The 22172-nt window shown below is 36.4% G+C and overlaps 4 protein-coding genes across 6 annotated transcripts; 1 reads left to right on the top strand and 3 right to left on the bottom strand.

The window, feature by feature from the left end:
• Window positions 1-2908: 2908 nt before the first annotated feature.
• LOC128221875 (uncharacterized) lies at window positions 2909-5029 on the bottom strand. The gene has a single exon (XM_052930505.1). The coding sequence runs from the start codon at window positions 4297-4299 to the stop codon at window positions 3043-3045; it is 1257 nt and encodes a 418-aa protein (XP_052786465.1). The 5' UTR covers window positions 4300-5029; the 3' UTR covers window positions 2909-3042.
• Window positions 5030-5168: 139 nt separating this feature from the next.
• Window positions 5169-6781, bottom strand: LOC128221868 (uncharacterized). The gene is made up of 2 exons (XM_052930495.1): window positions 6439-6781; window positions 5169-6214 (listed from the first exon to the last, which is right to left on the bottom strand). The coding sequence occupies exon 2, from the start codon at window positions 6187-6189 to the stop codon at window positions 5227-5229; it is 963 nt and encodes a 320-aa protein (XP_052786455.1). The 5' UTR covers window positions 6190-6214; window positions 6439-6781; the 3' UTR covers window positions 5169-5226.
• Window positions 6782-8584: 1803 nt separating this feature from the next.
• On the top strand, window positions 8585-14947 carry LOC128223692 (uncharacterized). The gene is made up of 4 exons (XM_052933006.1): window positions 8585-8763; window positions 10097-10274; window positions 11005-11055; window positions 14266-14947. The coding sequence occupies exons 2-4, from the start codon at window positions 10131-10133 to the stop codon at window positions 14428-14430; spliced, it is 360 nt and encodes a 119-aa protein (XP_052788966.1). The 5' UTR covers window positions 8585-8763; window positions 10097-10130; the 3' UTR covers window positions 14431-14947.
• A 797-nt stretch (window positions 14948-15744) lies between these two features.
• Window positions 15745-22172, bottom strand: LOC128220547 (carbohydrate sulfotransferase 8-like). 3 transcript variants are annotated; one of them, XM_052929003.1, is made up of 4 exons: window positions 22154-22172; window positions 21378-21577; window positions 18585-18679; window positions 15745-16976 (listed from the first exon to the last, which is right to left on the bottom strand). In XM_052929003.1, exons 2-4 carry the CDS (start codon window positions 21472-21474, stop codon window positions 15888-15890), a joined length of 1281 nt encoding a protein of 426 aa, XP_052784963.1. In that variant the 5' UTR covers window positions 21475-21577; window positions 22154-22172; the 3' UTR covers window positions 15745-15887. The 3 variants fall into 3 exon arrangements, with proteins under 3 accessions (XP_052784963.1, XP_052784957.1, XP_052784949.1); XM_052928997.1 differs by lacking the exon at window positions 22154-22172 and adding an exon at window positions 21985-22135; XM_052928989.1 differs by lacking the exon at window positions 22154-22172 and having other exon boundaries at window positions 21378-22135.

Below are 22172 nucleotides of genomic sequence, written 5' to 3'. Positions count from 1 at the left end.
TTCGGCCAAGTTGAGACACATATATATTCATTTTGATAATAAGCGGACATTCGCCTAAGTCAATACATTCTTAAAATATTGTATCCATAGCAACATAATATTTGCTGTTGTGGAGCAAGCCGTATATTTTCCTATAATGTTCACATTAAACGCATTTTGTAACATTAAAAAACGCGGGAAACGTCATCTTGACGTCGAACCACAACATGACGTCATTAGTAAAATACGCATGACGTCATTTGAACAGACACCGCCTCGCAAAACAAACTACAAAACAGGTGCTCAAAGCAAACATGCAACGCGAAATTATTGAAAAACAGCGTGTCGTGATACAGTTTCTCCAGAGTTTAGATGTTTCACCGACGAAAACATTGATACAGTTGAAGAAATCGTTTGTAGACCAAACTTTGAGTAACACAGCTGTTTTTGAGTGACACAGACGCTTTAAGGAGGGGCGCAAGTCAACATCCGACGACGAGAGATGTGGGAGGCCGGCACTTGTGGCGAAAAAGCGCGAAATGGTAAAGTCCATGCTTGATAGGGACCGACGAGTGTCTACACGGAAAGTGGCCGAGGAATGTAACATTGGGGTAGCAACAGCGTATAACATAATTACTGAAGAGTTTAAGATGACAAAGGTGTGCGCACGTTGGATGCCAAGGCTGTTGGATGACAATCAGATGAAGGATATGGTGAATAAATCATTGAACTATTTGAGGTCCTATCGACGTGGGGACAGATTTCTTCAAAGAATAATCACAACGGATGAAACGTGGTTTCATGACAATGCCCCAGCGCACAGGGCCCGGTACACAGAGTTGGAGCTGGATGTTCTCGGGATCGGCAGGTTGGAGCCCTACAGCCCAGACCTTGCTCCACTTGATTTTGCGCTTTTCCCGGCCGTCAAAGCCCAGCTACGCGGAATCCGATTCGACGATCTCGAGAGCCTACGTTGTCACGTGCGGACAATTATGTCTTAATTTGATAAACAATGGTTTCAAAATGTTTACACATCATGGGTCAGGAAACATGAACGTTGCGTGCAAGCACATGGCCGCTATTTCGAGAAAGAGTAAACTGAATTGACGTTGACGTTATAAATTTTAACGTCGGGTTGCTCCGCCATATTGTCGGTACATGTTTTAAATTTATTGTAACTTTTTTACTGTTATATGTATGGAATCGAAATTTTAGAGTGAAATGGAATAAAAGATGTAGTAAATCTGTACTTAATTTCATCATAATACAATGAGCCTTTCAAAAGGAATGCGTTCAATCCGGGAACTTTCCGAACATACCTCGTATATGTTTCAGTTAGTTTTGTTATTGTATTTTCTTGTTGCATGTTTGGTGTTGCGCTATACACCCCACGCTCATGTTTGTTTTATATGAATAAATTTTATGAAAAAGAAAAAAAAGTTCAATGGACACACCTATGATCTGTAGTATTTCTAGCAAAATTGGAGACAACTATTTAAACTGTGTGCTTGTTTAATTTAAATATATAAGTACATGATAAACTAGTCCACCTTTAAAAATTAACAACGAGGCCGTTGGCAACGTTGTTAATTTTAACAAAGTGCGGAACAATCGGCACAATGTCTCAGAAATTAACTTGACAAGCAATCATAATAATTATTCCATGTACTTGAAATTTACAAATCTGATAATAAGATTAAATTTAACACTGGATTATATTTTACAGCCATGATTCAAATGAATATTACGAACAAACTTTGACAAACGATTCTGTGAATTTTCATGTTTCATGAACATATTAGAACATGACCTTATTAATATTAGTATAAAGAATTTATGATTTGTCAAATATCTTATTACCTCTATAGAGACATGAGGTTTATTTCGCGAGCTGTATAGTTTGTGTTGATCAACCGGTATTACAGACTTAATGAATTGGGTTAGAAGTCGTTATATATTATAGATGGCACAAAGTAACATCTTGATGGATGAGGCGAGGTGAGTGCAGCGAATGAGCCCTTCTTAATTGTTAAGGTTTTACTTCAAGTAATCTTACTGACTTAGAATACAAGATCATTGGCTGACACATGACTTAGAATACAACATCATTGGCTGACACATGACTAAGAATACAACATCATTGGCTGACACATGACTTAGAATACAACATCATTGGCTGACACATGACTAAGAATACAACATCATTGGCTGACACATGACTAAGAATACAACATCATTGGCTGACACATAGTCACAGCCAAATCTGACTCAGGGATTGTGTATCGGATGAGTGGCCTAATACTTAATGATTGCCTATCTGTAATTCCATTGGCTGATTCTAAAGTTTCATAGTTTATTACAAATGCATAAAGGCCTTAGGCACATCAATATACATTTCTTTTTATACAAACATCAAACAATCAATCAATCGTTGGTCCCATATATATTATCTATGTGTACAGTACTACAGGTGAATAACTAATGCATGCATATTATATAAAAAACAAACACCACCAATAATAATTATCGTGAGGCGATCGCAGCTATAAACGTAATATAATTATACACACATACACATATGTACAAATACGCATATATACATACATGAACACCTACAGATATACACATACACAGGTTTATTTATATAGAGAGAGCACCTTAAATATAAAATGTTGAGCTTTTATAATTCAAAACTCTTCTGAACATACATTGCTATTTTTTACAAGTAGTTTTGTTGGTACTTGCAGTTTGATCTAACCAAAACTATTTACGTTTGTATTGTTTTCCTAAAGGGACTCGCTCATCGTTTGTATGTATGTATAATTAACTTACGAAATAAAGTGTGGCAAGTCATTTAATGACCATGACCATAAAATAATAATAATAATAATAATAATAATAATAATAATAATAATAATAATAATAATAATCTGATTCTCATCGTTTAATACACAATTTAATTCAAACAAATCCAGAAAATATGCTAGTAAGCTCGCCAAAGGCAATTCCCCTGAACCCGCGGAATAAAACGTGTAATATAACAGATGCTATGTATACAATCAGTCAGGCTGATGCAAACTCGTTCTGCAATAAAAGAGCTATAAACTTTGCGTGCATCTGTTTTGCATGCGCTGCGTATTCACATTTTGATCGAATCTTTAGCACTTCATTTTTAGCAATAATGTCTTTCACCGAGACCTTAGATCGAGCTGCGCTGTCCTTCGTACACGTTTGCAGTGTGTTTTGCAGAGCGACATATCGCGGGTCCGTTATGGCTGTACCGAACCGTTCTCCGTACGGAGGGGGTCGTTTTTCATTCAATTTCGGGGCCAATGACTTATACACCACATTTGGTGCCGGCGCTGTCGTTTGTGTTTGTACTGTGTTTAAGTACATGAGAGAGCATTTAGCCGGACTAGTTGACTGGGAACGCATGAGAATACCCTTTGAGCGTCTGTCGTCGAAAACACTGGACTCCCCTACCAGTGGCAAACGGTTCCTTTCCCTCTCGATTTCATGGTCAATGTCAAAGGGTTTTTCTTCACTGGTATTAACATAAATTCCACCAGCAGAAGTATTAAACCTTCGGTTCGTAGAGGGTTCTCTCATACTTTTACTTGGCATCAAGCGACTCTGTTTTTTATTTCCTCCAACTTTATCCACTCCTTTACTGAGAGGTTCTTCAGCGGAAGCATCAAAAGCAACACGAGGCTTACCTATTTTAGTGTCAATACCTTTGTTATGAAACATAGCACTACCACTGGCAGTGTGTGCTTTATTTTTTGTTGACCGTTTATTCTTTAAATCAGTGTTAGTTGTTTTTGACTTGCTAGAGTGTGCACTAAATCTGCTTAGAGAAGGTGACGCCATGCGTGGTGTATTGTCCTCATCATTTGGCGTACTAGTTTGTTCGTAATATTCCACCTGCGGTACATGGACTGTAATCGACTTCGCTTTCACAGACGTACATGACTTATCAATCACTCTTCTAGCCGACTCCATGTACCGTTTCATCCTCTTGTCCTTCTGTGACTGTCTTTCAACAAACTTCTGTTTCTCATACTCATGTAAGGACAGGAACTTGTATCTCTCGCGTCCAAGCTCCAGCTGCCTCGAGTACAACATTCTCTCCTCTGTCACGTTCTCAGTAAGCTGGCTCACATTCCTACCCCCGCTCCGCCTCACGGGCTGGTCGCCTTCACTTTCGCCGTTTGAGATCCACCCTGTTATCTCTTTCATCGTCGTATTTTTCTTCTCCATCCCAGCTTTGCTAGTTCTCCTAGCAGGAGCACTTTTAGTTAGTTCTTTCCTTTTCATCATCTTGGTATTGTTATCGGCACCTCATTGTTTTCACAATGTTTTTTTTTTTAAATACAGTTTTCAAGCAAAGTATCCAACAAAACTGTCTATATACTTGTTTTATGTTGTTTTAACATTTTTTGTTAGGAAAAATCTAGAACTCCTTTAACCGTTCTATTAATCATTCTATAATAAATAACAGTATTGTATTGAAACCACTGTTACTGTTTATTTGATGTTGATTTTATCCCAAACATGTTCACATTAGCATTCACCTCTTGGCATCAAACAAAATCGCAAAAAAAAACACTAACATGCATATAGAAAGTTGTGGAAATTATACACTCAAGCGGTTTTACTAAACAGGATTATGTGATAACACCAAAGACCCGGTCATTGTTTAATGAACCATGGGGATCTGGATAATCTATCTGACCGGAGAGGTAGAACAAGCAATACATTGCATGGATCTTTACTTTATAATCGATCTGAGATTAGATCTTTGGTTCAATATTGTAGTAGATTAGGATTAGGAGTTTTAGTATAATGCGTCAAATGTAACATTTGACAGCTACTTGTCGCTCTTGTAAGACCTTATAATTCCATCGTTATAAAAAATATTACGAAACTATCTTTTAATCACTAAGTTGTCAATTGCACATTATGACGAGTTTGTTTAGTTAATCTCTAGCCTTTATGTTTGTCTGTTTTAAATGTTGTTTAATGCGTTATTTTATTACTCGACTGTGCGTTTAGCACGATCTAAATGTATTTTACATTTTTACAACAATAAAAATAATTGAGAAACACACAACACGAAGGCACTATTCAGATCAGTATACATTTAGGATTTGATTCATTTTTACAATGTTCATTTGTAACACAGAACGCAGGATATATATTTTTTATTTACAAATTGAGAACACGTAAATCAAACCAGCACCCGCCTTAAAACACAATATTATTTTCCTCCATGAAAATCTTTATCTTGGCTTCCAACTCCCTTCTCGCTTCTTTACTGCCAGCTTTCAGGGGCATCTGTAGTGATCCTATCTTTCGTATTATTGTTGGAACATCGTCTCTTACACGGGTTGCATAGTTATTTGACAACGATTTGTGAAGCTTGTAAAATCGTCGGTCGTTTGATGCTTCCACGTTTGGAAATTGTTGTTCATCGTTTATGCGGTCCTCTTTTGAATGTTGCCTTTGAAACCTTTCTCCTTCAAATTCCCATTGTCCTTTTGGTGGTTTCCCATTCACTAATTGTTTACCAGCTTTTCCGCGACTATTTAAAGACGAAGATGAAGGAGTCCGGCTGAAGTTTTGATTCCCCGCGGTAAACGGCCGTATCAACTGGCTAGGTGGCACTTCCGTTGACAAGTTTGGCTGTAATAGAATGAACGTCTCGACGATGTCGTCTTTCTCTTCTCGTGTGGGTGCTATTTCCTCTGTGAAGTTGGGATTGACACCAGTTGTGATATATTCCGCTTTTCTGAAGTCTGTATGAAACTGGACAGTTTTCTGTCTTGAAATCGCTGAGCACGGGCGTTTTGCAGGAGCTGACAAGGATTGGCTTCCTCTTAGGGTGTTTAATCTTTGCTCACTGCTAGCACGCGTACTTGTAGCTGCCGATCGTATGTTTCTGTTTAATAGTCCATTGCGTTTTTGTCTTTCAACAAACTTTTGTTTGTCGTGATTGAGCTTAGCCATTACTTTGAATCTCTCCTTTCCTAATTCCATTAGCTTCGCTTTTAGTAATCTCTGGTCGTTTGATTTACTAAACATTTTGTCTTCAAACTCGTCATTTTCAGGCTTGTTTTTGCTACTTAACACCCATTCTTCTATCTCGTGTAAGGCATTTACTCGTCTCGACCTCTGCCGTCCAGCAGGAGCGCTCTTTGCTCTTTGCATTGTGGCGGCAAGGTAATTTGCTCTGCTGAAATAAATATGAAAATAAACATCAGTACATCTATCATTGTCTTCCACTGCCAGATGTAAAGAAAACTGTAGTGCTTGTTTCAATACACAGTTTACCAAAGACAAACCCATCACGACTGCTAATGAAACGATATATGTAAATCAAATAAATAATAGTTTTTTTCTTATTTGTTCAGTTGTTTCGTGTACTTTTTTTAAACAAATACTTTTCAAAACACTAACCTTCAACTTGTTATGCCTGGTATGTTCCACCTAGCTCTCACAACTGTTCACCTGTAGTTAAATAGTTGTCTTCAAGATTCGACAGGGTGTGAGGGTTTGTTTCAGTCGCCTGCCGCGCGCATGCCATATCAATGACTGCCAAATTATTTTAACCTCAATAAATATATTTTGTTCGATTTTCTCCAATATCTTATTATCAAGAAGAACTATCCCACGGATTCCATTACAATGTATTCATTCTCGTGTCAAATTAATAGTCATCCACTGCATTGTTTTCTGTCTACTTAAGATGATACAATTGATGATTTAAGAACAATCAATATATCAGTATCAATACCGTAGGCTCGTGTCCTCGACGATCTCCAATGCCCTATTAAGTTCAGACAACGATTAGTCGGCGATGATTGCTGATAGGCAAGTTTGCATTGTCATTTTCAAAATATCCTGGTCTTAAATCTTCGGTTTTTGCAATAATCCCACCGCGTAAAAATAGGTCTGGTATGATTCAGTTTAGAATATCACAGGTTGGTAATCTTCAAAGTTTGATTAATTTATGTGTAAACCTAGTAAATTAGCTTCGGACTGTCACATTGTTAGATCTTGTGGCGAGCGGATGGATTTTTTTCAATCATGTCCCCAGAAATCAAAACACCTACTAATCTGATATCGACAAACGATGAAAATATTGTTATTGTGATTCAATTTAAGTTATTCATTGTTAGTAGGATAATTTACATTACTGCAATAAAATATTTTGAATGCTGTAATAATATTATTTCCTCTTTTAATCGTTTTGCTATTGAGATTCAATCATGAAGTTATGCATTATTAGTAGGATATTTTACATCATAGCAATGCCATATTTTGATTGCTATAATAATATTATTTCCGTGGTTGAACGTATAGTAAATTATATCTCCTCTTAAAGTAAATACAGCAAATAACTGTTTCACTATTTGTTCAGTCTTAAGGCATCGAAGTACAGCGATTTGTTCACCTAGCAGATGAGTGCTCGGTGTTTATTCAAGACAAATTTACGAAGCTACCAAAACAGAATGCGACCTTGTATAAGAAAGATATGCAAAAGAAAAATGAGAATCTTTCGTTGTCGGTGCTTTAGAAGATCCGTACGAAAACAGAAGATTAAGATAAACATCTTGAAATTGGTGGCCTGGGGTCTAATGAGCTTGTGTGCAAGCTGTGTTCAATAAATAAGCTCTTATTTAGTATTTAAGCAGAAACTTAGATTATATAATTGCTTTTCAATACTGTTTTCTTTTACTATCGCATTATCAAAATGAGTTGCACTTAAAGAACTTGACGCGTCATATAAGTGAATTTCATTAGAATTTGGAATCTTTTTCATTACTCTCATGTATTTGCAGACATTGTTATGATAAAGGCACCACTGAAAAATCAAAGACCGCTTGTTTTAAGACGAGGACGTCGACAAGGATTGAACACTTGAGCTGTGTGTTTTGTCTGACTAGTGTTCGATCGCAATGATTTAAATAATTTATAAATCCAAGGGCTTACGAGAGTATATTAATGTTTCCTGTTCAAGTTTATACAAGTATCTTGACCCACTGGTCTAGTGCCATTTTCCAAATTTCCTTTTTAAGCAGTTAGTTCTAAAATGCTAGTTTAAATAGTATCCAAATAAACTACGAGTGTCCGCAAAGAAAGGTATGTATTTGGTCTTTACTAAAATCTTAGCAATTTGAATTTCTCTATATAGTAGTCTTTATAAAGTTTATATATATATATATATATATATATATATATATATATATATATATATATATATATATATATATATATATATATATAATATATATATAGGCACAAGGTGTTTGTGTTTTTTACTAATTGTTTGTTCTTCAATTGCCTTTTTTATTACTAGTATTTCTAAGCAGAAACTTAATCAAGTATTCAAGTAATCAAGCATTAAATAGCAAGTGATAGAAATGACAAACGATATTGTATATCAAAAAGCCAACTGATATTGAACGGTTGAAAAGCGTTATTGAAATCCATTCAGTAAAGTTGTTAAGACTTAATACACCGACTCTTATATACAGCATGATTACAAAGACCTTGTGGTATAGATTATCAAAGCCGTAGTTAGGTTTATTGAACATGAAATAATAGATTCCATACTCGAATGGCGATTAATATTGCACACAGACAGATTTATTAAACACTGGGACCAGACTGCCATTCAATATGATAAACATTTTTTAACCTAGTGAAATGAACAGAGTGAAATAAACAGTTTTGTAGTTTAGGCCTCGTATTCAAAGGTTGGAAATTCAGATCTTGCAAGTGAGTGGTCATATTTATTTGACATACAACATTTTCTTATGTTAGATGTTGTTGTTTTCTTTTTAGCATTAGTATTACATCAGCGTGGTTAATATTTCGTACGAACTGTTTCAATACTTGTGCTACTGTTAGTGTTAGAGTTCTGTTTAAGGTTAGCCATACATGCTTAGTTGTAATGATGTGTTAGTGCAATTAAGATATTAGCATCGATGTTATAACTATGTTTATTGTCTTTATTTGCTTTACAATGATATATTTTTTGACGCTGATATTATGATATGATATATTAAAGTGAGGAAGTAAAACATACTTTGACTATGATTATATAGCAATTTTTATTATTTTGTTTCTTAAATAACATAATGTCTATATACAAAACAGCACTCAGTGAAAACTTTAAAATATTGATACATACCATTTCGTTAATTAAACTAGGGAAGCATCCAGGAGTTGACGTTAGAGGGGTGTAGCTTAGGGGCGTAGCCCTTTTGACTTTCGCCCCTCCCTCAGAACAAGAGATTTTGGTTTAAGTTGTTGGCAGGGAAGTTGGGGGCTATTTGATGGCTTACCTTACTTCCAGCGAAAACTTACAAGGGTGAACTTGTTTCCTTTTGTATTTTGGCTTAAGATTTTATTATGTAGTGATCAATACTAGTACCCATGTAATATATAATTTGCCGTGAGAGGAAACAATGGCATGCATAACGTTCATATTTGGGCATATTAATAATTCATATTGACCGCTTGATGCCTTTTGACCAGATGGACTTATGCAAACGTATGGCTTATATATTATGTATGTTTTTCGTGTCATTGACATTATCATTTGACCAATTCTTAACACGATACATATTACACGTTCACACTTAATGCCAAATATGGTTGCACTTAGTGTCAAAACATTTTGACATTCGCCCTTCCCTCGGAACCGAAATGAAACTATTTAAAATATTGACATGGGGCTTTGATGGTACTCCGGACTACTCCCCCAAAAAACATTTTCTAGTCCGAAAGGGTGCATTTTGAGTGTTTATTTTATTACCTTTTTTCACCGATACTAATACAGATTTAAGGTTGGGGCGGGTGCCCCCCCCCCCCCCCCCCCCAGAACTGCTAGTGCTGTTATGTTATAATTGTTACATACATTGAGTAGTTTGACCAGTTTGGCGTTAAGTCTTGGATGTAACATAGCGGATAAACATTGAGAGAATCACTGGGTTAATTCACCATTACAAATATATTGCTTTATTAATTTTATTGAAAGCTGTTAAATCTCTTGCAGGATTCATCAGCCTGGTGTAATATGATCATTTTAGGTACTTCCCTTTTTCAGACAATTCTAAATACGACCATATACCACTTCCGTAATGGCGACACGAGTGACCTCCCCTGATTCTTCGTCCAGCGCAGGCGATATACCCATTGTGTCTGGTCTCAGCAAGCCATCTGCCCACCCCGAGGAGTGGACTCTTCCACACGAGTGGAACATCGAAAAAAGGGAGATGTATGATGTAAGTAATGTACAATTTCAGTGGTTGCTGCAAGACTGTACTATCTACAATGTATAGAGATAAACGGACGTCCAGTTGATATGGACGGCATTATTATTTCCTGCATTGCTACACTCTGACTAGACAAGCGCGACCTCATTTTGCCTATATAGTAATCAGTTAAAATTTATATCTGAAATTTAAAAAGAAAATAGAAAAAGGAAAATGTTTATGTTAGGATTGATTTTTATTATTATTATTATTATTATTATTATTTATTTTTTTTTTATTTATTTTTTTATTTTTTTTTTGGGGGGGGGGGGGGGCTTCACTCAAATCGTCCCAGTTTACTTTTATTTCAAAGTAGGAGAAAAGGGTAATTAAATACGCTCTAAATGCACCATTTCTGACTAGAAAATATTAACACCCCACCCCCGCAAACGTTTCAAATCAAATTAAGTTCTTTTCTGAGGAAAGGGCGCAAGTAAAAAGTTACGCCCCTAAGTTACGCCCCCTCTAACGCCAATCCTGGATCCGCCCCTAAAGTGATTTTCGTAAGGTAAACTGTTATCTACAGTGGCGTCCTTGTTTGATACAAAAGTGACATTAAAGTAACGCCGTATAACGTAAAAGGAATTAGTAAGGAAACAAGCAAACTTGTATTGCTGTAGGTTTACTAAGGTACATTTAAGTATCGTTGCCGTTTTCATTATTGCTTTTGTAAGTCAATATGTAACTCTCTAATTTCCAGAATTGGAAGATGGACGTCCAGAACCAGATATCCAACATAGCTGAGATGCTGGCAAGTTCGATTTAAATTACAAATTCAAATTCGAATTGCAAAATGTATGCTTCTTTACTAATGATTTGTTCTATGGAAGGAAATGTTTTAAACTAAAAAAAATATTATAAAGACGTGTATTATACGGAATGCCGTTAGGGCCATCGCCTATGAATGTGGTGATCTGAAACGCGATACTCGATGGTACGATGATGAAAACGCTCTAAAACAGACAACAATACAGCACTGAACGACAGTCAACAAAACAAAACTCACAGACAGTCAACAAAACTACACTCAAAGGTAAATAACAAAACAACACTCAAAGTATGTCACAAAACTTCACTCAAAGACTGTCAACAAAACAACACTCACAGACTGTCATCAAAACTACACTCAAAATCTGTCATCAAAACTACACTCACAGACTGTCAACAAAACTACACTCAAAGACTGTCAACAAAACAACACTCAAAGATTGTCATCAAAACTACACTCAAAGTATGTCAACAAAACAGCACTCAAAGACTGTAAACAAAACAGCACTGAAAGACAGTCAACAAAACAACACTCAAAGACAGTCAACAAAAAAAACCTCAAAGACTGTCAACAAAACAACACTCAAAGACTGTCAACAAAACAACACTCAAAGACAGTCAACAAAACAACACTCACAGACTGTCAACAAAACAACACTCACAGACTGTCAACAAAACAACACTCAAAGATTTCATCAAAACTACACTCAAAGTCTGTCAACAAAACAGCACTCAAAGACTGTCAACAAAACAACACTCAAAGACTGTCAACAAAACAACACTCAAAGACTGTCAACAAAACAACACTCAAAGACAGTCAATAAAAAAAAACCTCAAAGACTGTCAACAAAACAACACTCAAAGACTGTCAACAAAACAACACTCAAAGACAGTCAACAAAACAACACTCACAGACTGTCAACAAAACAACACTCACAGACTGTCAACAAAACAACACTCAAAGACTGGCAAAAACAACGCTCAAAGAGTGTCAATAAAACAACACTCAAAGACAGTCAACAAAACAACACTCAAAGACTGTCAACAAAACTATTTTCACAAACTGTCAAAACTACACTTAAAGACAGTCAACAAAACAACACCCAAAGACTGTTAACAAAACAACAAGTCTGTCAACAAAACAACACCCAAAGACTGTGAACAAAATAACACTCAAAGACTGTCAACAAAACAACACTCAAAGACAGTTAATAAAACAACACTCAAAGACTGTTCAACAAAACAACACTCAAAGACTGTCAACAAAACAACACTCAAAGACTGTCAACAAAACAACACTCAAAGACTGTTAACAAAACAACACTCAAAGACTGTCAACAAAACAACACTCACAGACTGTCAACAAAACAACACTCACAGACTGTCAACAAAACAACCCTCACAGACTGGCAAAAAACAACGCTGAAAGATTGTCAACAAAACAACACTAAAAGACAGTCAACAAAACAACACTCAAAGACTGTCAACAAAACAACTCTCAAAGACTGTCAACAAAACTATTCTCACAAACTGTCAAAACTACACTCAAAGACAGTCAACAAAATAACACTCAAAGATTGTCATCAAAACTACACTCAAAGTATGTCAACAAAACAGCACTCAAAGACTGTAAACAAAACAGCACTGAAAGACTGTCATCAAAACTACACTCAAAGTCTGTCAACAAAACAGCACTCAAAGACTGTCAACAAAACAACACTCACAGACTGTCAACAAAACAACACTCACAGACTGTCAACAAAACAACACTCAAAGACAGTCAACAACAAAAACTCAAACACTGTCAACAAAACAGCACTCAAAGACTGTCAACAAAACATCACTCAAAGACAGTCAACAAAACAACACTCACAGACTGTCAACAAAACAACACTCACAGACTGTCAACAAAACAACACTCAAAGACTGGCAAAAAACAACGCTCAAAGATTGTCAATAAAACAACACTCAAAGACAATCAACAAAACAACACTCAAAGACTGTCAACAAAACAACACTCAAAGACAGTCAACAAAACAACACTCAAAGACTGTCAACAAAACTATTCTCACAAACTGTCAAAACTACACTCAAAGACAGTCAACAAAAAAACACCCAAAGACTGTTAACAAAACAACAAGTCTGTCAACAAAACATCAACCAAAGACTGTGAACAAAACAACACTCAAAGACTGTCAACAAAACAACACTCAAAGACAGTTAATAAAACAACACTCAAAGACTGTTCAACAAAACAACACTCAAAGACAGTCAACAAAACAACACTCAAAGACTGTTAACAAAACAACACTCAAAGACAGTCAACAAAACAACACTCAAAGACAGTCAACAAAACAACACTCACAGACTGTCAAAAAAACTAACCCTCACAGACTGGCAAAAAACAACGCTCAAAGATTGTCAACAAAACAACACTCAAAGACAGTCAACAAAACAACACTCAAAGACTGTCAACAAAACAACACTCAAAGACAGTCAACAAAACACACTCAAAGACTGTCAACAAAACTATTCTCACAAACTGTCAAAACTACTCTCAAAGACAGTCAACAAAACAACACCCAAAGACTGTTAACAAAACAACAAGTCTGTCAACAAAACAACACCCAAAGACTGTAAACAAAACAACACTCAAAGACTGTCAACAAAACAACATTCAAAGACAGTGAACAAAACAACACTCAAAGACTGTCAACAAAACAACACTCAAAGACTGTCAACAAAACAACACTCAAAGACAGTCAACAAAACAACACTCAAAGACAGTCAACAAAACAACACTCAAAGACTGTCACCAAAACAACACTCAAAGACAGTCAACAAAACAACACTCAAAGACAGTCAACAAAACAACACTCAAAGACAGTCAACAAAACAACACTCAAAGACTGTCACCAAAACAACACTCAAAGACAGTCAACAAAACAACACTCAAAGACAGTCAACAAAACAACACTCAAAGACAGTCAACAAAACAACACTCAAAGACAGTCAACAAAACAACACTCAAAGACAGTCAACAAAACAACACTCAAAGACAGTCAACAAAACAACACTCAAAGACAGTCAACAAAACAACACTCAAAAACAGTCAACAAAACTATACTCAACAATAGACAACTTAGCAACAATTAAAGATAGCCAAAGCCAATTTCCTGTTTCCTTATTTCAGACGTCGTCCCTTCAGAAGCATCCCCGACCGGAAGTATCAACGATCGACTACAGCGACGCCATAGAAGAGAACGACCTTCGCAAACAGGTCATAGGAAAGGAACGAGAATCCGGGAATACGCTCACTTACGGACTTGCAAGAGTTCCCTTCCCTGATAAATATTGAATATAATTTTACATATTGCATGCACAGTTTCATTCATTGATGTTTTATCATTTGTTTGTTTAATTCATCGATCACACCAAAGGAAATACACTTCTAAATTTTCTGATTACAATTTCTCCCATATAGGTTTGGACCTTTGTAGGGATTCTTCATCGTCGGCAACCACGGTACCTTCTTCCGTTACTCTTCATACATAGCGTAATGTATAACGGGGGTATCCGACGATGGGATTCTTAAAAGAAGGCCTCAATTAGATAAAAACAAACTTTGCAGAATGGTTTAACAGCACTCTGTGAGCTCTAGGTTATAGCTATGACTTATGACAACGCCATTGTTTTGTTTGCAAGTACTTGCAGAGTGTTATTGTTCGCTGATGTGTTGATGTGCATTGTTTTCTGTGGTTGTTATTTATTTTTGTTTGCCATTCTTTTGAATAGTGCAATGAACGTCCAGTATTATAGATGTGCGCACATAAACTGCCCAGACATTAGTAAGCTAATAAACGAAAGAAAACAAATTTGAATTCACGCCAATTGTATGTGAAGGGTCAAATGGGTATTTTGGCGGTATGTATTCGACTCTTGGATTGTCTGTCTGCCGTTTCTTTTAGTTTTTGCAGTAAAATACAGAGAGAAATCTGAATGTAATCAAACTACTTGAGCAAGTCCAATTGCATTCTTAAACATTGTCCAGGTTCACAACAACACGAACAGATGAACACTTAAAGGCGCACAGTTTAGGTTGATTTCATATTATTTATTAAATCTTAATGTATTATCATGTTAAACTCGTTTGACTTAAGTGATCAATACAAAAAACATATGATTTACGTACAGATAATATATATATATATATATTGTTTATATTATTAGTCAAATGAGTTAAACATGATAGTACACTAAAATGCATCAACTTTTTGGGCACTTTTAACGAAATGAGGCCATGCAAAAACGTGGACATATACACGACATCAAATTCAACCATTATCAAACTGTTTTTATAGCCGTCTTTTCAGCTTTTCCGTTTTTAATAACACTGAATGGAGCTACCATAGACTTGATACTTTTAACGTGAGTCCCGATACACTGATGACTTTAATTATATTGAAGCATTTGTATTTCTAAAAGAGGATTGATCACGTGACACAGAAAGGTTGATATAGGATCGGACCCACGATAAATTGGTTAGGATAGGATCGGAACCCCTACACAGTGGTTGATATATGATCAGACCCGCGCCACATGGGTTGGGATAGTCGGTATGGCTTCATGTTGACCATTAAGTGCAATCCATAATGTAAATAAAATAACAACATTCTTAGTTCACTCTCTGTTTATTGGTAATTATTCTGTATATGAAAGAAAGCCCTTTGGCATAACAAAAAATGCATTTTATTACAAAACAACTTAACATAAGCTAGTAAAGTATATTCAAAATGACTGGCATGCGAATCATTGTCATCCAAAAATGGACGACGGCATATCATCGTACTCAAACAAGTTAAAATCGTCCTTATGTATAATACGTAATCTATTCAGGTCTAATTTTGAAACAGTGGCGTATAGATTAGCAAAATGTTCCTCTTTTTGTCGATTTCTTTCAGTCTCTGTAAACTTACCATGCGCCTCCTTCGCAAGCTTCACAAAATCGTTTTCAGTAATGTTACTAGCCTGTTCTTGCGTCACTGGGAATGGTATTGCGCCAATTAACCCTCTCATCTGCATCTTCCTCCATGCTCTCTGCAGGGCCTCGTAAAATGTCACACATTTTGGAAAACCTCCTCGAAAAGTGGAGTCAAAAGGCTGGTGGCAAGAATCGCGCAATGCGTCGTCTGCTCTCAACATATCGCCACGCCCTTGAAGAATGTCGGCAGTTGTATTGGAAAGTTCAATCTGTTTTACTAACTCTAGCGAATCTTCGCGGAATGACTCCATCTTACCTACAAAGTCGTATTTGATCGCGCAGGGACGACACATTTTCACTTGACTGTTAAAATGACCATCGGGCGCATACTGTTTTGGTAGGACGGGATCCAATGTTAAAATTACATATTTGATGAATTCTGCAAACGTAAGGTCATGCCCACATGTTAAACTTTTCTGGGAAGGGCTAGTGCGTGTCGAACGTATTGCGTTCACGCCAATCAAGGTCCAGTAGATTGGATTTGGTGCCAAAAGCTTGTCAATAAACACAGAATAGAGTCTTTTATAAGGATCCCGAACGAAAATCATTCGTTTTACCGCGGGATCCATGCGTATACTTGCTCTCGGTGTATATTCTTCGCCAAAATAAATATCGTACGGATTCACTATACCACGGTACTGAATTTCGTTCTTCATCATAAACAGACGCCTGATCAACGTTGTTCCAGCCTTCCATATGACACAGACGTCAGTACTTCCGGTACGGAATGACGCAAACACAGCCTCTTTTTGGTTTGAAATATGTCGTCTGCTATAGCCAACACATTTGTCACTGAGACGCTTGGCAAGGCGGTAACCGTCTGACGATAGCAGCGCCTTGTTTGATACCCGAACAGGCACAACCTGGAAACAGAAATAATCAGTAAATATTCGGAGTTGTAACACAAAATAATGCACCAGTCAATTGTAACCACGACCCCCCAGGTCCGGAGAATAGCGGGGACTTTGACTTTCGGTCCAGCCAACCCCGGGTAAAATCCCCGTCCTGCGGAGACGAACAGATGGTTAAATCCCCGCCAAATGCTCCCGCACCCCAGGTTAGGCCCATTCCCCGCTATATTTTTGTGAAGACAAAACCACTGCATTCACCGGGGCCGCCTGGAAGGTAAAAACACGGCCCATTTCTCCGGCTATCCCTGATATACACCACGGACCTAGGGGGGGGGGGGGGCGTGGTTACAATTGACTGGTGCATAAGATGTCTGACTTCTGCAACTCATACTAACTCAGCAAGCTCAAATATCCCCCCAAAAAATAATTCGTAAAATGTCCGTCTCAACTTATTTTACGACATAAAATCATAAAAAAAATATATATTTGGGAGTAAGAGTGCATCTTTATTAATTTAGACAGATTTAGTGTTCTATGTCGTCTTATCGTTTCTTATAACTCATGTACGAGCGGTTATGCGTTTATATGATATTTTATTATTTGTTACTTTGACAATTGACTGGTGCATAACTCATGTGTGATTTATTATATGTTTATCAAGTACTATAAATACAGTTGTTAATACTGTGATACAAAAATACTTGTTTATTGTTTTAAATTAATTCATTTATTATTTATGATATGCATATCGAATTCTATAAATACAATTGCTATTTCTTTGATACAAATATACCTGTTTATAGTTCGCGAATTGTAAACGTAAGCCATTGTATTCTATGAACTTGATCACGAGCCATGTTGACCTATTTCTAATAAGTAGTGTGTTATTAGTCTATTGACTATATTTGATATTACTTTAGAAATATTCCAACTTTTTTCTTGTATTTTCATTGAATAAACTTTCTTCTTTTCTTCTTCATCTTCTTTATAAATGACTTTTAATTAAAAGAAACTCTGTTTGCAATATTATTTTTTTCTCAACAACAAAAGGAATCGATCGTCAACTGATCTCCTCAGGGAAACCCATTATTCTTTAATTGATACAGTGCCAACAAATAATGATTGATTTTCAGTTATGTCAATAGTCAATAGACTTAATTCATTGAAATTCCAGAAACAGAAACGAGATGGACTACAATATTCGTATCACACCATAATCCTGATTGAGCATAAGTAGATGATGTTTCTATTAAAGCTGGACTCTCACAGATTGATAGTGTTGACATTTTTATTTAGTTTTTGTCTCAGAATCAGTTGATTTGGGTAAAAGTCTCTTCAAATCTGTAATATAAGATAACTCACAATAAAATCGACTTCAATTGTTAGGAAAACTGCCGAAAATTCCATTTTTTCTTAAAGCGTTTATTTACGCTTTTAGCCATAAAACATCAATTATCGAACGTTAATACAAAAACTGCAATCTGATCTTTTGTCAGCAGTCCTGTATAACTAGTTTCCAGACATTTTCGCTAAATTGGCTCTAAAGAACATAACAAAATTAAAAATTAAAGTTTTCAAAACGGTCAATCTGTGAGAGTGCAGCTTTAAAGTCAGTCTTACTGGCTGAAGTCCTTTTGAGCTATTGATATTCTGGACGTCCTGTGTCATTTGTAATCCTCTGTCCGAAGAGTCTCTGTTTACAAAGTCCCCTTTACCTGAAAGAATACAAAACTGCAGCTCAGGGCAGGTATCCAATATTACTCTTTATCGGTTCTAAGAACGATGTAGCTAATCGGATTACTTGTTATTAATAACTGACCAATAGAGTGAATGAAGTCATTGATATATGACCATAAGATTGACTTAAGTCGTATATTGAATACCAACCCAGAATTATTTGATTACATTAGAAACTATTCTTTTACTATTCAACTCATTCCCAATAATATTATTTTTACAATGTGAATTTTGTGATATACTTTTATTTTAGCTCGACTGTGAAGACATCTGAATGCTGATATAATTTATTCTCGAGTATGTTTCCATGGTAGAAAACCAGGGCCGGTATTCATAAAACAGCTTAAGTTATTTTCTACCTTAAGTTCTTAAGTTACGTATCTTACTGGCTATTTTTTATAACAACTTAACTAATATATATGGTTATGAGCCACTCCAACTGAGTTTCCTTCTCCGATCGGTGTATGACATGTACCCACTACAACCAATTTAAAGCAGTGGAAGTTATCAGAAGACCCTTCCTGCTCGATGTGTGAGAATTTCGGATCGCAGCGGCATATAAAATCTTCTTGCCCAACAGCCTTGGCGCAAGGGCGGTATACCTGGCGGCATGACCAGGTTCTAAGAGAGATGGCAAACGTCTTAGAAAATGAGAGGAGGAAAGAGAGACCCTTGAAACGGACAGGCGCCCAGTTTTTCAGCTTTGTAAGACAAGGTGAGAAGGACCGACAACAACAACATGTAGCGGCATCCTACAAGAATCTCGAAACTGGGATATGTTGGTAGACCTAGGGAAAAAGTTGAAGTTTCCAAAGGAAGTGGCCCATACCACCCTTCGGCCAGACATAATTCTTTGGTCCAGGTCTCCAAAGCTGGTTGTATTGGTGGACCTAACAGTACTTTGAGAAGAGAGATGTGAGGAGGGTAAGGAGCTGAAGAAGGAAAAACACCAAGACTTGGTAGACACATGTAGAGAGAGGGGTTGGAAGACATGTGTCTTTCCCAGTGGAAGTTGGATGTAGAGGCTTTCCATCACAGTCAGTGTGGAAAATGCTGGGAGCTGTGGGCATCAAGGGACGAGTCAGAAAGACCACCGTACACGCTCTTGAGAGAACTGCAGAGAGGGCGTCCAGTTGGCTCTGGCTATGACGCAGTGAACCGACTTTGATCCAACATAGACCAGGTAGTAACTGATCACCACTACCTGTCCCGCCATCTAGAGGGTGTACCGAGATAAGGGGCGAAACACCCAGTGATAGATGGGCACTCGGCTGAGGACGTCTATGTTAAGCAGTACAGCTGTATCTTCACAACAATAATATGCTTTATTTTCGTTAAGTGTATGTTATTCTAGTATACGTATCTTATGATAGTATACGTACTTTTATGTTTTAAACTCTTTTACACCCCCTAAAATTTCACCATGAAAGTTTAAGGATCTCGACTTAAGTTAAGAAATGACTTAAGAGGACCGTAATTATAAAACTGTTAATAAAAAAGCATATCCTAACTTCATTCATTTTCCTAAGTTAAGTATCTCACAGGCTATATGATATGAAATAACTTGATATTATCTAAAATGCTTCATTTCCATAAACACTCTTTTTCGAATTTCACTTTGACTATTTTAGGAAATTGCTTTAAGTTGAGAAATGACTTAAGGTGTTTTATGAATATCGGCCCTGGATTACTGTAATTGTCCATGTATAAAGGAATATCTCAAGTTCAGATCTGATTAAAGTATATAAATCTGGTAATTACGTAAATAAGCAATGTACGTAAATGTTAAACTGTCTTCTTCTTTACGCACATCACATATATCAGATGTCTGAATTAGATGTAACTATATACCTTAATTTTTTAATAAAACGTTTTACCATTTTCAATGCATTTTCTTCAATAATGCGGATATGAATTAGTCTATTATACTCATATTTATTTGCGCGATCTATAAATATATATATGAATATTATAAATGTAAATAAATACATTCCTTACACGCATTATGGGAGGGGGATGAAATACAACGCTAATGTAGTTTGAAATCATTTAATGTTTTCAAACTTGATAGATGCACGAGAGAAACGTATTAATTTTGATGCATTATTATGTTTAACTCATTTGTCTTTAATGATCAAACGAAAACAAAGCCATATGATTGTGATTTGTGTACAGATAAGAAAATATTAGCGCTATTTTGGCGCAAATTTTAACTGGGGAATGTGTTGCAACGAAGCGATTTGTATAATGGCTATTTTTTTTATCTCTACACAGATTGCGTTTCTAATGTGCAACTATCGAATATAAAACTGTAGCCCCCACCTCTTTAAGGTATAAGATGCATTTATCGAATATAAAACTATATTGCCACCCCCCTCTTTAAGGTAAAAGATGCACCTATCAAGTGTTCTTTTATCTGCATCTAAAGTCCAATGTTGTGTAAACATAGTGAAAATGAAAAAAGTGAAAAAATGGTGAAAACACCATTAACGTCAAATGAGTTAAATATGATAATGAATTTAAAAAAAATGGAATCAACCTTTAATATCCTAGTCTGACAGCAAGATACAAAGTTGGTATGCATACATAACAACTATTGTTTTTCATAACTGGCATACAGTACGCTTTAACACAATACTTTAGAGAGTAATGAAAGAAAACGTGTGTTTCACTTACCTGCAAGAAAACCGGGGCCAGCCACCAGGGTCATGGTCAATATCAGACCGGCCAGAAGCACGGTCAGTTTGACTAATCGCCGTAGTTTTCTTAACATCCTCACCAAGTGTCCTTTAATGTTCAGATGGTGTTCATTGCCAATGTCCAATTAATCACCGGCGTCTTAGGAACCAAGCGTTCGTAATACGCTAAGTCACACGCTGCGTTTGGTTGTAAGAAAAAAAGGGTAATAGTTGGTCATTCGCGTAACATTACTTTCACGATTGCAACCATTTTTTGTATTAATTTGTTTAATCCCATATTAATACGGTCATTCACACGTTGCGTTTGGTTGTAAGATAAAAACGGTACTAGTTTTGTCATTCGCATAACATTACTTACACGATGGTATCATTTCTGTATACGGGTTTTATCCCTCTTTAGTTTCACTAATCTGCGTCTTTATATATCACATTAAAGGTCTTTAAACGTACGAGTCCAGCTGGGCGGCCACTTCAAACCAGCATGTATACACTTTGTTACAAAAAAACGCTGATTTAATTGTGTTCGTTATATTTGACGATCGTAATCTTGATCGACAGATTATGACTTAATAACAAAGACGTACCTGACACATTTTATAATACGAAACAATCCGATATGAACATAACAATGGTGGATGGTTCTGTATCCATTTACGAAAATATAGCTAAAGTAACAGAAAAAGTTGAACAGATCAACTGTGTTCACGTTGTATAAACATCAAATAGTGTGCTAATATTATGCCTACTGTTTACTTGTAATAGTCAGATTTCA

This window comes from Mya arenaria, chromosome 2, assembly GCF_026914265.1.
Source record: "Mya arenaria isolate MELC-2E11 chromosome 2, ASM2691426v1".
Taxonomy (NCBI): Eukaryota; Metazoa; Mollusca; class Bivalvia; order Myida; family Myidae; genus Mya; species Mya arenaria.
The sequence above is the reverse complement of the archived record's forward strand: the minus strand, read 5'-3'. Positions and strand labels throughout refer to the sequence as shown.

Excerpts from the sequence above, each read along its gene's own strand:
- LOC128221875 (XM_052930505.1), bottom strand. The coding sequence starts at position 4,299 with ATGATGAAAAGGAAAGAACTAACTAAAAGTGCTCCTGCTAGGAGAACT.
- LOC128221868 (XM_052930495.1), bottom strand. The coding sequence starts at position 6,189 with ATGCAAAGAGCAAAGAGCGCTCCTGCTGGACGGCAGAGGTCGAGACGA.
- LOC128223692 (XM_052933006.1), top strand. The coding sequence starts at position 10,131 with ATGGCGACACGAGTGACCTCCCCTGATTCTTCGTCCAGCGCAGGCGAT. Across the intron at positions 10,275-11,004 it reads AAAAAAGGGAGATGTATGAT|AATTGGAAGATGGACGTCCA; the intron begins GTAAGTAATGTA and ends TCTAATTTCCAG. Across the intron at positions 11,056-14,265 it reads CCAACATAGCTGAGATGCTG|ACGTCGTCCCTTCAGAAGCA; the intron begins GCAAGTTCGATT and ends TCCTTATTTCAG.
- LOC128220547 (XM_052929003.1), bottom strand. The coding sequence starts at position 21,474 with ATGTTAAGAAAACTACGGCGATTAGTCAAACTGACCGTGCTTCTGGCC. Across the intron at positions 18,680-21,377 it reads TGGCCCCGGTTTTCTTGCAG|GTAAAGGGGACTTTGTAAAC; the intron begins GTAAGTGAAACA and ends GTATTCTTTCAG. Across the intron at positions 16,977-18,584 it reads GCTCAAAAGGACTTCAGCCA|GTTGTGCCTGTTCGGGTATC; the intron begins GTAAGACTGACT and ends TTCTGTTTCCAG.